At 41.7% G+C, this 16,354-nt stretch overlaps 1 protein-coding gene across 1 annotated transcript; it reads left to right on the top strand.

The window, feature by feature from the left end:
* The first annotated feature begins 7,195 nt into the window (after positions 1 to 7,195).
* On the top strand, positions 7,196 to 15,660 carry tmem175 (transmembrane protein 175). The gene is made up of 10 exons (XM_079742661.1): positions 7,196 to 7,465; positions 7,652 to 7,690; positions 7,946 to 8,043; positions 8,340 to 8,391; positions 9,421 to 9,456; positions 10,277 to 10,360; positions 10,628 to 10,792; positions 11,178 to 11,256; positions 12,087 to 12,213; positions 12,372 to 15,660. Exons 1-10 carry the CDS (start codon positions 7,280 to 7,282, stop codon positions 13,021 to 13,023), a joined length of 1,518 nt encoding a protein of 505 aa, XP_079598787.1. The 5' UTR covers positions 7,196 to 7,279; the 3' UTR covers positions 13,024 to 15,660.
* The last annotated feature ends 694 nt before the right edge of the window (positions 15,661 to 16,354 follow it).

Genomic DNA, 16,354 nt, shown 5'->3' with positions numbered 1-16,354 from the left:
ATGCTAGTGAAATTAATGTAATTATTGTAAGGTTAATGTTTTAAAAAGTTATTATGAACCGTTAACCATAATCCTTCCTAAAACTACATTGTCCGCTTATTTAGCAATGGCGCCCCCAAGTTGTTCAAATGAGAATCCCATAATTGCAATCTGACTGAAGCTTGTCCTACAATGTAAACGAATCACACAATCATCATGAACGACTCGATTATTAAAAAACGTCTCAATATTCAATGCCCGCAGTAGGGTTTTTCCTGGTGCCACTGTGGTAGACATCGCTGACAAAATCCAGGAAGTTGCGTTGTCCTTCCCATCGGCTGAATCCCTCTGCCCGTCGGGACAAATGACGTTGGCAAACGGCAGTCGGAATTATTAAAGATTGACTTCATCCGACTGTTCAGTGTATTAAAACAACTTCACTACAAGGTCTCTGGCCCCACGACCACGGCTGGTCGTGGCAGTGACCATTTTTCCAGATTGCTATGTCTGAACACCTGGCTCCAGTCCGCATGCCGCACACAACGTTGTATTGACAATTTCAAACTTTTCTGGCAGCGCAGCAAACTTTTTGCGATGGATGGACTTCATTTAAACTTTGCGGGAGCTCGTGCCCTTTCTTCCAACCTCTAATATTATATCCGCCATCACCTTAGCTCCATAGAGTGGCGAAGTCACGAACCTTTCCGGTAGAGCCCATGGGACCTATGAGATCGAAAAATATGAATGGGTTTCAATGGAGAGAAAGTATTTATCTTCTGGTCCCAGTCTTTATATGCCCCGGATTACACATATGTTGTTTGTGGATTTAAATGATAATATTTCATGTCAAGAGTTTGACCGAGAGATCGCCATGTCTGTACCGGAGTTCCAAGTGCGGGTGGTGACGTATATCATTCGCGTTGAGAGCAGCAAAGAGCTGGGGTCTCTACGAACAGTCAAATCTCCTAACCATTAAGCCTCCTTTCCTTAACCTTTGAGGAAAACCTCATCGGCTCAAGGAGAGATGAAAGGTGCTTCCTTTCGAACATAGGAAAAGACAGCACTGTTTAAAATGAATTAGACTCCACTCTTCCTTACCGAAATATGAATGGGTTTCAATGGAGAGAAAGTAATTATCTTCTAGTCCCAGTCTTTATATGCCCCGGATTACACATATGTTGTTTGTGGATTTAAATGATATTTTTTCATGTCAAGAGTTTGACCTTTTATTGTTAAAAATTGTTCAAAAAAGAAGAGGCTAAACTTATGTTGATGTTGAAATTAACTGCCCCCAGTAATCTTTCTTAAATGTGAAGTTGGCATCTTCTTTTCTTATGGTGTATTTTATGTGCTTACTAACCAGCAATAAATGAATTCATTTATATTCAAATAATTATGTTTCTGGAATTGGTATCCATTATTATCAATTGTATTTTCTTCTCTTCTATTCTTCTGCTTTACCGCGTCTCTCATGCGTCTTTGCGTAATGTCGGTAAATATTGCCGCCGTAAAGGATTATGGGATACCACTATCTCCTCTCCATTCGCAAAGGAAGCTCAGTAGTAACCTATGCTAAAGGAGGGTTTAAGGAGGCATCAAGGCTCCTTTCCTAAGCATTTTTAGAATTTGAACCACCTTTCCTCTAAGCACTTCCGGGCCATCTCCATAGGAAAGGAAATTTATGCAAAAAAGAGAATTCGTAGAGGCCCCTGTAGTTCACAAAGCGGCCTCACACAAAACCTAACATTATTAAACTTCTTCGCGAAATGTTTTAGTTTTCCTTGCATGAAAAAATATTATTTAAATCCACAAACAACATGTAATCCAGGGCACATGAAGACTGGGACCAGAAAATAATTACTTTCTCTCCACTGAAACCCATTCATATTTTCTATCTCTAAGGTCCCATGGGCTCTACCGGAAGGGGTAGAACCGAACTCCCACTAATGCATACATTTCCCAGCCTATGAATTATGAGGGTCCGGCTGGCAATGTAAATCCACCGTGCTCCTGTCCACCCACCCAGCTTACGCTACCTAGCGCTAACGTCCCCAGCTGTCCTATCCTGATACTAACAAGTGATAGGCGATAACGATTACATCCAGCCTATGGGGTAAATCTGGCCAATCTTCAGCGAGTAGCTAAGCAAACTCAGAATGTTCAAGAGGTTCACACCACTATAGTGAAACTTGCCCTATTGAATGTCAGATCTCTCTTAAACAAATCTTTTTTTAATCAATGATCTTATTTGCTCTTATAACCTTGATTTCTTGCTCTTAACACAACATGTACAGGGGCCAACGCACTCCCTAGGTCGTACACTTGACCTGGTCATCACAAAAGGTGTTGATATTTCGTTTACTGTTAGGGATTTAGCATTGTCTGATCATTCATGTTTTTTCTTTGATGTATCCATGTCCCCATAAAAGTCTTAACAGCTCTGTGATGATAAGAGGAGAATGATCAATGATAACACTAATGTTCTCTTTGAACAAGCGTTTTTCTCACAGCTTTCGAGTCCAACATCAAACTCAGTAGATGACGTGATGGATAATTTTAATTCATGAATGTTAGAGATTATAGATGATATAGTGCCAGTAAAACTTGAAAAAATTAATAGAAAACAGTGAGCCCCATGGAAACAAAACCCAACAGTTAAACTTTTGAACAGAGAGTGTAAGAAGGCTGAAAGACAGTGGCGCAAAACCAAGCTCCCTGTACACTACATAATATATAAGGAGATGCTTTGAAATTGTAATACTGAGACATATACAGCAAGAAAGCTGTTCTTCTCTAACATTATAAACAGGAACTCGAACAATGCTCAAGTCCATTTCTCGACAGTTGAAAAACTGACCAATCCCCCCCCTCCACTAGGACATGAGGTCATCTCCACCAGCAGGTGCAATGACTTTACGTCTTTTTTCCAAAGAAAAATTGATCAGATCAGACTGAACATAATATCTCAAACTCATATCATTCAGCAACAGTGTAGGTCAAGTTACTTTTAAAAAGTAATTAGTAACAGTTACAAATAACTTCTCCCAAAAAGTAATTGAGTTAGTAACTCAGTTACCACATTGTAAAAGTAATTAGTTGCTCAGCAAAGTAACTGGCGTTATTTTTTATGTTCTATAACGCTGTTACGTTCTACAACATCTTTAACGTCAAAGACGTCAAACGACAAAGGAAAATCTGGCCATTAAAAGTAGTGCAATTCTCTGTAACTGTATATTAGGCCTACTGCACAATACACGGAACACTATCCTACTCTTAAATATTCCATAAAGTAACAAAATTAAATATTGAAAATAAAATAATATTCACACACTTTGCATTCAAGTACAAAACCAAATACCCAAAAAAGTAAACTTGGGTAAAAAGAAACAAAGGAAAATTTGACCTTTAAGTAGTGCAATTCACTGAACCTGTATACCATTGCACAATAAACAGAGCACTATCCAACTCTTAAATATTCAGTACAGTAACAAAATGAAATGTTATAAATAAAAATATTCAGCTATTCACACTTTGCAATCAAGTGCAAAACTAAGACACACAAATGTAAACTTGGGTAAAAAGAAACAAAGGAAGATCTGACCATTAAGTGGTGGAAATATCCGTACCTGTATATTATTGCACAATAAACAGAGCACTATCCAACTCTCAATGTAGCTTAACATGTTGTTCGTTCTCAGTTAAATGAACAATGTATTAACCTATCTTTACTAAAATACTCCTCTCATCTAACGATTAAACCAGTGGTTGTAACGTAGGAGGAGAAGCTTTTCAAATCTCTTGTCTGACAGTCTGTTCCTCTTCGGAGAGAAAACAAGTTTGCCCAGGCTGAACAGTCTCTCAACAGGTGCACTAGATGGAGTAGCAGCATTGTAACGTAGTGAAACTTTCTTGATGAGAGAAAATTCACACAGAGTTCAAGTTTTGTGCTGAAGATCTAATATAGTCCACCACCTGGTTTTCTGCTGAAGAGGAGGTGTCCTCCTCATCCTCCTCAAAAGCAAAGAAATTACTGAATCTGTGTGATGTGAAGATGTGCTGGTACCTGGCTGTGCTTCTTCAAGGACAATTTTACGGCACTCTGCCAGCAAACTTGCCTTAGCCTTATCCTTTAACTCCTGTGACCGCAGCCAACGAAGTTTGAATTTTGGAAGAGTTACGGCAGAAGGTATAGCCTCTTCATTTCCCAGGACATCAGCAAACCTGGTTTTGATAGCCTGAAATTATAAAAATAATCACATTAAATGTATGTATCCACACCAATCAGTGTTATTATTATTATTATTATAATTATTATAATTGCGATCCATCGTAAATTTATTTGGAGCGTTTCCCGAAACTCCTCTTAACATGAACGCGCGTTCACTGCACTCTCGACGTTCGTAGGATTGTACCTGTCTACTGACACGGTGCTGAAATGGGCTCCGTAGGAGGGGGAGACGCAGGAATGTCGCAGGAAAATCGGGTTAAAAAGCGTTAAAATATCTCCGCATCAAGGCCAACAGCAGAGTAGCCTACGAAAAGAATAGACTGCAATAATATGAATGCTAAAGATATTAAAACACAATTGATTAGGCCTAGGCTGACATATGTATCAGTCCTAATCCTGAATGCACTGTGCGTACATTTTTTCACAGCATTTTCCCCCTTGAAATAATTTCATATTTCAATAATCAAAAATAGCTTTTGTGACAACTTTATATTAATGTCCTGATATCTGAAACATGCTTTGCGCAGCAAAGAGAGACGACTTTATCTGAATCGGCATAATGTTTCATTGATTGGCGCGCACTCTCTAGTCTAGAATATTTGTAGACATTAAAAATGCAACGTTCCATTCAATCATTATCATTCAAACGCAGAGACTAGGCATTGACACACGGTTATCGCTGACCCGATTAGGAGAGCTTGGTCTAGATCCTGCCCATATTGTTGGGCAGGATGATGTAGGCTATAGGTCTTTTAACACTGCCAAGCCCGTTCGGTCGCAGCTTGGCACGCCCGGTGATTTCAGCTTCTTATCTCAAGTTTCCTGTGTAAAACCGAGGGGGTCAAATCCCCCGTTCGTCAAGGCGCAGGCTTTCTTGGTTCACTGGAGAAGGCGGGGCTGCGCACGGAGTCTATAACTCTTTAGAATAATTTGTATTATTGCATACTCCCGAATGTTTAAATTTTTTAATGAATGAAGACACCCGCATGCAATAATGAGTTCACGTCTGAGTGTAGACTACAAACGCGATTAACTATGGTCAGGGATGTTCGTTACTGTCTAGACACGGTCCAATAAATTTTGAACTTCATCACAGCCTCACCGAGGCGCCTACAGTGCTTAATTCAAACAATCGCAACAAATCGCAAATCATGTCTACAGTAGCCTATGTCTTCTGTCATTGATCAATATGAGGACAGCAAGTGCAGCTCGAAAGCAACCTCCCAAACAAGAGCGATGGAGTCATTTAATTGTATTATATGCCTTGTGACGTGGCGTTTGATCGGTTCATTTCGGCTGCGCATGTATTTTTAGAAAATTAAATTGCTGCAATAAATTATGCTGTTGTTGACTTCTAACATGTCTTTATCTTTGCTGTTTAAATCTAACAGTACTCTATGAGTAATATATCGGCGGTAACCACTGTTTTTGGTTGCGACATTGCGCCAGCTGGGCATTCCGTGGTATTAGATGTGTTTTAATGAAACACATCCAATACACGGAATGTCCGCTGGTGACGCCACTGAGGCTATAGTAGGCTAACGATGCTCTTAGCGTCCTACGAGTACACCTGGAGTCCTCGTTAGCTACGAGCGTTTTCACGACGTTCGTTTCCAACGATGCTTTCGGGAAACGGTGTGAAAACTGTACGATGCTCGTACGACGCACTTCACGATCCACTTAGGCTAACGATGCTTTCGGGAAAGGGGGCCCAGCACTGCTGGTGTGTGTGTGTGTGTGTGTGTGTGTGTGTGTGTGTGTGTTTAAGAGAATAGCGAGTCGGTGCGTGATTAAAAGTAGCCCAATAAAGCGAAAAAAACAGCCCTATCTCGCAACACTGCTGAACATCCTCACGCTCCAGCGTCAACGTAAGGGCGCACTCACACTAGGCCATCTGTACCTAGCCCAAGTCCGTTTCATACCTGTACCGTGCTCAAGTCTAGATCGTTTGGCTAGTGTGAGCACGCCAACCGTACTCAAGTACAGTTCAAATCCGTAGCCTCAGCACACTTCGGAGAGGTGCGCTCAGGCCACGGTACAGATGCTAATGAGTCGACACGCGCACACGCATGGCTACGCCTTCTTTCCCATTAAACAATAAACATGAAGTCAAGCGTTGGTGCGATGGTGAAGTTGAGTTTTTGATAAATAAAATTCCCCCGTTCGTCACGGCGCAGGCTTTCTTGGTTCACTGGAGAAGGTGGGGCTGCGCACGGAGTCTAGACCTCTTCAGAATAATTTGCACACTACCCCCCCCCCCCCCCCTTTAAACCCAATAAACCACCAAACCACCGCTTTAAGAGAATAGCGAGCCGGTGCGTGATTAAAAGTAGCCCAATAGAGCGGGAAAAAACAGCCCAATCTGGCAACACTGCTGGACGTCCTCACGCTCCAGCGTCAACGTAAATCAATGACCACTGAAAACGAAGCCGGTATGAAACTAAAACTGTCATTCTGAATAAAGATTAAATGATACCGAAATTCCGTTTAGATATTATTGAAGATACAAGTGTGTAGATTTGTTAAATGGTTTGAACGAAGATAAACGGTCGAAATTTGATTTAGTTACGTCTAAACCGTTTTAGAGTCAATGACTTGTTAAGAAAATTGTATTTTACAAGTAGAATATCTTGAAAAGTATAAGAAATTTTAAAAATCTGATTCCAAGCTATTCTGAACATTATAAAATTTGAATGGAGTCTCGAGGTGAAAAATTGAGGAAGATGATAGGTCCCAAAGTTTGTAGAAAATAATAAAGAAAGAAAGAAAGAAAGAATAGAACTTACGAAGAACAATAGTTGAGCGCTGCATGCAGCACTCACCTAATAATAATAATAATAATAATAATAATAATAATAATAATAATAATAATAATAATAATAATAATAATAATGCAGACTCTTTTCCTAAACAATCTTATGTTTTTTGCACGTCCGTGTGAATGTGACGCGCAGGAAATATGCCATCGTTATTTCCGCCTGAGCGGGATCAGCTGTTTTGTTGTGTTCCCAAACAGAAAGGGGCGTCAGATGGTCCCTAGACGTCTGGGAGAACCGAAGGCTTTCTGCTATCATGGAGATCATTGAACACTCCGTAGCGGAGGGGATGGAGGAGAGAAAAAGGAGTGAGACGTCCTCCTTCTTGGAGAGTCTCTCTGAACACAGGAGTACACAGAGTAATACGCACGGCAGTACGCAGTCCTCCCAACGCCTCCTGGCGTACAGCGACGCCTTGATCTCCATCATAGCCACGGTCATGGTAGGCAATAAATAAACAAAGAAACAAACACAAGTAGGACCTGTCCGCAGTCCTCCGACTAGGATTACGCAGACATACATGCACGCACGTGCGCGCGCACACACGCACTACACTTCCTGGCCCCGATTTAAAAGTGTAGGCGGCGACTGAAGTGCAATGTATTAATAAATCCTTTCCTCTTTACAGATTCTACCTGTCGCGCACACCAAGATAGGAGAAGACGAGGTGATCAATGAATAGTATAAATTGAGCCAACTATTTGATATTACTATGGCTTCATGTGCCCATTCCATGGTTGTAGTTTCCCATTTAAATACCACTAAATGTAGGATAAGACTGAATTAATGAAGAGCCTAGATCTGACATTTCTTACCCAATGAGACAGGCCACCTATGGCAGTCTATAAGGCCTATACTTGAGTAACTACACTATAGTTCGCACCACCATATGTCTTTAAACCTGACCTTGACTGTCTTTTAGGAGTTGAAGGAGAGTGTTCAGGTTTTGTTGACCACAAAAATTGGCGTTTATTTAATGACGTTCCTGATCGTAACGGTGGCCTGGGCCGCACACGTCAGGTCAGTCTGCTGTGTTTATTGTGTTACTGTTTATTGTGTTAATTGAGTTGGAGCCTACCTTAATGTGTTCTAGTCTAAGGTTGTATAGGTTACAAATGGCTGAAGTAGCCTTGATTAAACATTTGAGTGTCATTTGTTAAAAATGATGTAGCCATCAGCTTTTTGTGAGTGAAATGTTCTTTGAGCAATGACTATTTCTTCTGGCTGCCTGTAGGAAGAAGATGATTTGTACTATATGCTGCTGTACAGTATTTTGTTGAACTTCTTCTGGGTGAGTGATGACCTTTTTTCTGCAGGTTATTTCAGGTGATCGTACGCATCGATGACTGCCTGGCTCTCCTCAACCTGGTACCTATAGTCCTCGTCAGGGGCATTCTGCTAAATCTCAATATGTTGTTAGTGTGGGAGATAGATAAAAAAAATATATTTATTATATATATATTTTATACTGGCTCATGATAGGCCCCACGGTCGGCGTAGGCCCAAAACAATGTTATTTCTTGTTTGGGGCCTACAAAGATCAGAGGCCTATCATGAGCTGCAGTATTTAATATATGTAATATATATTAAATACTGCGGCTCATGATAGGCCCCTGATCGTCGTAGGCTTCAGCCCAGGTAAGCTCGTGCATGAATTTTGAATCACAAGCCAAGACATTCCTCTAGAATGTGATAGGCTATTGTGTTATGGTGCCCACGTGGGTCACTGGTAAATTGGGCCAATTAGAAGCCGCAAAAATTCATATCAAGTGATGGACAGAAAATTTGACAAATACCAAAGCAATGTGATTTTTATTAGTATTTTCTTGCCTCGTGATAGGCCTATGATCTTTGTAGGCCCCAAGAAATCACATTGTTATGGGCCTGCGCTGATCGGGGGGCCTATCATGAGCAAGTATATAAAAAAAAAGTATATATATGTATATATATATATATATACATATATACTGCAGCTAATGATAGGCCCCTGATCGTCGTAGTCCCTGGGGCTTCAGCCCAGGTAAGCCCGTGCATTAAGGCGGCCTTGAGTATGAGCTAGTTTGTATAAATTAGTATGGGAGTAAGTATGAGTCAGTATGGAGTATTGAGTAAGTATCAGTTAGTATTGAGTATTGAGTTAGTATGAGTTAGTTTGTATAAGTTAGTATGGGAGTAAGTATTTAGTAAGTATGAGTCAGTATGGGAGTTGGTATTGAGTTTGAGTCAGTATGGAGTTAGTATGTTTCAATAGGGACTCAGTATGGGAGTTGGTACGGAGTTAGCATGGGAGGTAGGTAGCATGAGTTGGTATGCATGTCAGAATGAGACTTAGTATGTGTATTATATGTAGCTAGTTACATCTAGCTTGTCCTTAGAAAATCCTCCTGTGTGTTCCAGGCCTGTATGATGCTGATAACCTTCCTCCCGTACACAGTAAGTACATCGCACAGTCTACTCATCAACCATCGTCCCTAACCTCTAACCATCAACTGACCCCTGACCTCTACCATCACCAATAACCTCTAACCATCACCCTAACCCCTAACCATCACCCCAGTGTTTCCCCTATAATTGTAAAGGCCAACGAGGCTAGCCAGGCAAAAATGTATTTATTAATTTTTAAAATGCAATAAAGTAGTGGACAGAACGTCCCTAACCTCTAACCATCGCCCCTATCCCTGTTGCTCTAAAGAATAGTACGGTTCATAAGGTTTCCAGTTTACTGCTATGCATACTAAGACACACTCACATTTTCCTATAGTTTTGCCTCTGTAGGCTGGTTATTTATAAAAGTGTAGACATTTCATAACAAAAATGAATTTGATTCATATAGTGTGTGTGTTGACGTCTCCTCCACTATCAGGGTGTATCACCCTCTTGGTGATTCACCGCTGACAAGATTTGCCAGAAGGCTCAGGAAACACTGGTTATCACAGTGGAGAGGGGAGGAATGAGGCTATCCAGTTATAAACTAGGATATGATTAGGTGCCCATGTTGGAACAAGGTACCAGGTTTGGTCATTTTTAACAAGACAGCGGGTTAAGCACCCTTGCTCTTGCGATGAGTGCCAGGGGATCTCTAAGTCTCCCTCGGTCTAACGTTCAAAAGACACAGGCACAGGGTGTGATTCCATAGGGATCCTGCTCCCTCCACAAACTCTACAAGCTCAGCTCTCAGAGAGAGCAGCAGTGCTGGCAGATAGCCGTGGTGCTGACAGAGTGGTTGTCCTCACTTTAAACCTTCTGAGCTCAGTTTTCGCTGATGGCGACGTTTCCTGAGAACCACCTGGGGATCCTGCTGTTCTGCGGCTGTGTAATGGTCATCGGCCTGATTCAGGTACAGTCTCACAGTCCTTATCCTCATGCATGGGACCAGAAAACCATTGACCGATTTTTGTCAGAATTCATGAAAATCTATATAAATATATTTAAACTTGACGTTAAATTACATTTCAAATTAGAAACTCGTCATGGTAACTTCTTTACTGGCAGCGATAAAGCATGTCTTTGTTCCAACCAAGGTCACAGTCGCAATCATAATTGGTAATGACTAAAATCAAAAAATATCCGTATGTATAAGGAGGTATTTCCATGTCCCGTCCAGGCGTTGGTGGTGGTCTACGCCTTCAGTAGACCCTTCCTGCTTAAGGAGCAGATCCAGACCTCAGAGGACCTAAAGGTCTACAAACAACACATCCTGCAGGTCATCCTCAAGGTTCCAGTCATGTGCTTCCTTGCCAGCATCTTCTCCTTCATATTCCTCCAACTGGTATGTCCCCCCCCCCCCCCCCCCAACCGTTCATCCTCATGGATGTCTTTATGGTACGGGGGTCTTGATTCCATGGTCTGTTCATCAAGCTGTGCTTGATGAACATGAACAAACAGCTAATTACAGCACTCCATATAGAGAGGTGTCATTTATCACTTCTAACTTAGACACTTTTGGGACTGAATTCATGGCAATTCCATGACTTTGTAGCTCTGTTAACCAAAGGCTCTTTTTTAGTACTAAAATATAAATTAATATTAAAGGAACAATAATAAGATACTCAATTGTTGTCGTTATGGTATTTTACTACTACTGTTGTTCCTGTCCTACTCATTGCTATAAAGTTATTATATAGATATAGTCGATAAGTATTCATCTGTTTCAGTCCTACGTGCTGCTGGCCATGGTGATCTTCCTTCCATATATCTCCCAGTTCTTAAAGTGGTGTCGCAGCAAAGCCACCGGTGAGCATCACATTCATTTAGATATGCCCAACTTTTTACTGTTGTTAAATAAATGGATGAGTTGATTCAGTGAACATGCCATCATTTTCCAAACTTCTAACAGAAAATTTGTTCCATTCATTTGTCAAAATTTGTGTGTTTTGTGGCAAATTACCTCACATCACATCGGACCCATCAACCAATGAAGTTTGGAAGCATATATTTATATGGAGCTTTCTCACAGCACAACACTACCATTTTAAAATGATTTTACATTTTGCATACAAATGTGCATATCCTTTTTCTATGTACAGTATGTACATTGTATGGTGTTGACTTTTCTCTGTAAACTACCTGTTTAAATCTGTATGTTATACAAAGTAGCACACAAATGGCCCAAACTGACATTCTTGTAAAACCCAGTCAACAGTCAGTGTCCACTCCAAAGAAGAACATAACAGATTTGTCAATAAGGAACCTTTCCACATTGACCGTAATGGGGAAAAAACATCTGAACATTTTGACCAGAATCTCTCAAACGTGGCCAACTTTTCATTTTGGTGCCATTGGCCGATTTATTGCAGGTTTTGAAGCATTTATTATTTTTTAATGAATCCCTGCATGTTGCAGACATGCAATAGTGTTGAGATGTCCCATAAAACAGCTGTGAGATTTGCACATACAGTTAAGAGAATGTTAAGACTGACTGAAATGAGCTAAAGTGATCTAAACAATCATAAATTAAAAAGTGTGTAAACATATAGCTTGCAGGAAAAAAATGTCTATAGCATATTCTGACATGATCTTTGCAGCGGTTGCAGCACATTGATAAAGTGTTGGTGTGTGTGTAGGTGAGGAGGAGACCCCAGACCCTGAGCCCCTCTACCAGGCCAGTGAGCCACTGTCCAAGGAGCGGCTGGAGGCCTTCAGCGATGGTGTCTATGCCATCGTGGCCACGCTGCTCATCTTGGACATATGGTGGGTTCTGCTCTCATGAGTCCGTAGCAGACAGGGTCCCAGAAACTCTGAAAAAATACATATTATTATTGTTTATTATTAGAGATCTACAATAAAATATATCTGAAATATCGAATTGACTTGCAACATACCCCTGATCTCTTCCGTGGTGTATCCAGTGAGAATAACGTCCCCAACCGAGAGACCGTGAAGACCGTCTACAACGGGAGCCTGGTGTCGGCGCTCAGCGACTACGGACCGGAGTACCTGGCGTACTTCGGGTCCTTCGTCACTGTGGGGCTGCTCTGGTTCGTCCACCACTCGCTGTTCCTCCACGTCACCAAGACCACGCGCTTCATGGGCCTGCTCAATGCCTTCTCGCTCGCCTTTGTCGGCGGCCTGCCGTTAGCCTACCAGCTCACCCACGAGTTCCCGCGCAACTCTAACAACGAGCTGGAGGCCATTCAGGTCAGCTGCGTCATCATCTTCTTTGCGGGTATCAACCAGCTAGGGATCTGGGTGGTCGCCCTTTACAGCGAGCAGGAGACCCTGCACCGATACGTACGCTACGCTGGCCGCGAGCACATCTTCATGCTAGCCAAGCTAGCACTGTATCCCTGTGTGGCGCTTGGAACCTTTTTTCTAACATGTATTTTGAGTCAATTTAGCGCATCCATCTTTCACCTGATGGAGATCACAGTGCCTTTGGCCTTCTTGGTCTTGAGGGTTTTGGTGCGTGTTGCACTAGCTGGGCTACGGCTAGTCTTCTGTCCAGAAAGAGCCATTCCCACGACCGTTCTGGAGGAGGAGCAGGATGCCCTGGTCACCTAGAGGACGCCGGGCACTAACAGCTACAGAACACAGATGCAAGTACTGCATCTCGAGGATGGAAGCCATTAGAAAGAGTCGGATCTGGAGCATGCAAACCATGCTAACCATTTGGTTGTCTGGTCAAACCAACAGGAAACGTTCTGAATGTAAATAGGGTATAATAACGTTATTCTGCTGCCATAACAATAATGGGGATTTAAAGATCCCATGGCATGCTACTTTATGGATGCTTTAATATAGGTATTAGTGGGCCCCTAACACAGTATTTGAAGACGTTCCCGAAATTCAGCCGTGGTGCAGAATTACAGCCACTACGAGCCAGTCGCACATTGAGGTTTCCCCAAGCACGCCGTTTTGGTGTCTGTAGCTTTAATGCAAATGAGGAGGTGAGAGGCGGGTCAAGGAGGAGGGTGGGGGTGTGGCCCTGAGCAGCTTGTGGCCACGGTACCATGCGCTCTGTTAACAGTAGTGATGGATTGAGGCCCGTCCACACAGAGCCGAAACAGGCGAAAACGATCCGGTTTTGTTTTATGCGGTTCAGAAATATCTCTGTAAAGACGGAGTCATTGCGAAACCACATCGATCTGTAGAAACGCTGTAGTTCACATTCCAGGCCCATAAGGGGCGCTGCTTCTGCTACAGAAATCCAGAAAAAAATGAAGAGGCAAGCATGCGCATAAAGGCTGACCGTTGTTTACAAACATACAGTCCGAGAAGAACCAGTAACACGAACAGCTCTTCTACGAAGATTGATCTAAATAGATTTGGTGTATTTGTCCGTCCGTAATCCTTTTTCGCCCATTTTGGTCGCGGATTCTCATTAAATATTGCCCTAGCAACCCATCAAGGGACATTATCTTATGTAGTCCGCCATCATTGTTGTTGTGAGTTCTGAGATGCCGCGGGCTTAAAGGGTCATTGGCTAGAGGGTTGAGGGGTGGGGCGATGAAGTCATTGTTTGCATTTCAGGCGTCCACATGAATCCCAACACGAAACCGCATAGGTCCGGATAGATTTGAAACCACCCTCGGACATGGTTTCAGAAATGTGCGGTTTCGGGCACCGGATTCGCCGGCTCCGTCTGGACGGTCGGCCGAAACGCACAAGACTTAAGGCCGATTCATACCTTCCGGATCCGGACAAAATCTGTCCGTCCGTACCAAACGTTGTCTCCGGTACATACATACTCTAGAGGGCAGTGACTCTCGTGTCGCAAATTACCGGCATCGACTATTGCAAACATGGCATCCGTAGAGGAGATGATTTTGCTTTGTGTCATCCGAAATCGGCAATAAATAGGTGCAAAAAGTGTAGGCCTACGCGGCGGTGGCATGTGACACCCCTCACCAACCCGCAGATTCTCTCCTCAAAATGTTGCGCCATTTTTAAATAAACCGTTACAACTCATTGCCAAAGCAGGTGAACAATAAAATAAAAAGGTCAGGTATATAGTATAATATAAGTATAAACCATTAAATACAATATATATAAATATCAGATATTATACTACTCTTATCTATTTTCGCGAATGGTTGGACTTCCGACTCTATACTGCCGCCTCGATTTCCGTTGGTATTGCTCCGTTTCTCTCTGTTGATTTATGACCAACTTCCACGATCGTTTGAGAATGAGAACGAGGGAGGAGCTGAGTCTGACTGACTCAGCTGAGAACCGTGCATTCCATGATTCGATTCACCGCTACGGAAACTCGACTGAATGAACGATTCAAAGAAGTTCATAGCTCATTGTCTAGTTGGCGGGCCAAATTCTCTAGGCGGGCAAAGCAGAGAAGGGGAGGTAACATTTCCCCGAATGACGACATACGGGGAAAATCCAAATCGGTGCGTCTGAGCTTTGTTTTTTCAAAGGCAGAGCAGGATACCTAATGCTCATTTTACACCTAACGCCATTTCTTGCTACTGGGGGGACCAGTCAGGCTAGGGGAACACATATTAATGTTAGAAAACCTCATAAAGTTAAATTTTCATACCATGGGATCTTTAATCAATATTAAATAATACATTAAGGTGTTGTTAGCAGTCTGTAGTCCAAGCCATTAAGTTAATTGGGGTCAGGGTTGTTTAAGAGCCAACCCTAAATGTGAAGACTAGGGTTGACCCTTGCCATAGGCGAGTGCTGGACACTCAAGTGACCCATTTCTTGTGTGTAACGGTCATTGCAAAGTAAGTCCAACCATTAAAGATTCACTGCACTTTATTTTTAATATGTTTATAATCTGCACAAACATGTGGTTACATCTGTAATCACAACCGTCCTTTGTTGCCCCTGGCCGTGCTAAATGTTAAAATGTAGTTTCTGATGCGACTTTTTAAATGCCTTTACGTTTTAAATCTGAGAATGTCAATGTTGTCTTCTTTTAACATGCTGTGTACCCACAGCTGGTGGTTGAATGGATTATATTGTTTTATAATGTTGGTGAACTACTACCAGGCATACAAGACGACTAGACGTCTTGCCCCCCCGTTAAATAAAGTGCATGTAAACAAGTGACCATGTCTTACACTGTCCCTGTTTCTATTAATCAAAGTGTACTTTTTACTTTTTTTGACTTTTTTTTTTTTGTTCAGAAAATGTTGACATTTAAAGAAAAAAATAAACTTTCTTTATTCATCTCAATACAGTATATATCTCCACAACCAGCGTAGCAATGACTATATGAATAACATACGTGGTGTTCTACATTACATCTTTGTATTTCACATTGCTCATATATTAACAGTACTCTTCCATATCATAGATTCTAGTTCAATCTCACTTCAAAAGCTATTAGATATTTCATTAGAAAACATTCCAGCATATTGCAAATCAAACAAACCTACACAAAATGAAAATTACATAACATTTGCAGTGCATGATAACCTAAACTGGTCAAGTTACATCTATAACCCCAAAACCTCATTTTAAAATCACTTCAGAAGAATCAGTCCACACAACAACCAGAGGCTGAAATTTTTCCGTCAAACGATCAGAAAAGATCCTTACTGAGTGTTTAATGTCTGTTATAAATAAAAAGAAAGGTCATATCTATCTGAACTCTGTAGACTGACAAGGAGTTTCTAGTTATAGTAGCTACTAGTTTTAGCCGTTAGATCCTGGTAACACAAGAGGACGACATTATATCATTTTCAAACAGCTGGTCCCAAATATTTCCGTAAGCCAACTGGAAGTGAAACAGGAATGTGGTACTTAGTCACCTAGTTCCACAACACATTCAAGATTTTCCTCGGAAAATCTAATTTGGACAAAATTTTACAAATTGCACTCTGGTAAAGCCTTCTGCATTGTTTATCAAAATAATCTTGCTCCATTT

The sequence above is a fragment of the Pollachius pollachius genome (assembly GCF_949987615.1).
Source record: "Pollachius pollachius genome assembly, chromosome: 1".
In the NCBI taxonomy this organism is placed as follows: domain Eukaryota; kingdom Metazoa; phylum Chordata; class Actinopteri; order Gadiformes; family Gadidae; genus Pollachius; species Pollachius pollachius.
This window is presented reverse-complemented; position numbering and strand designations above follow the sequence as displayed.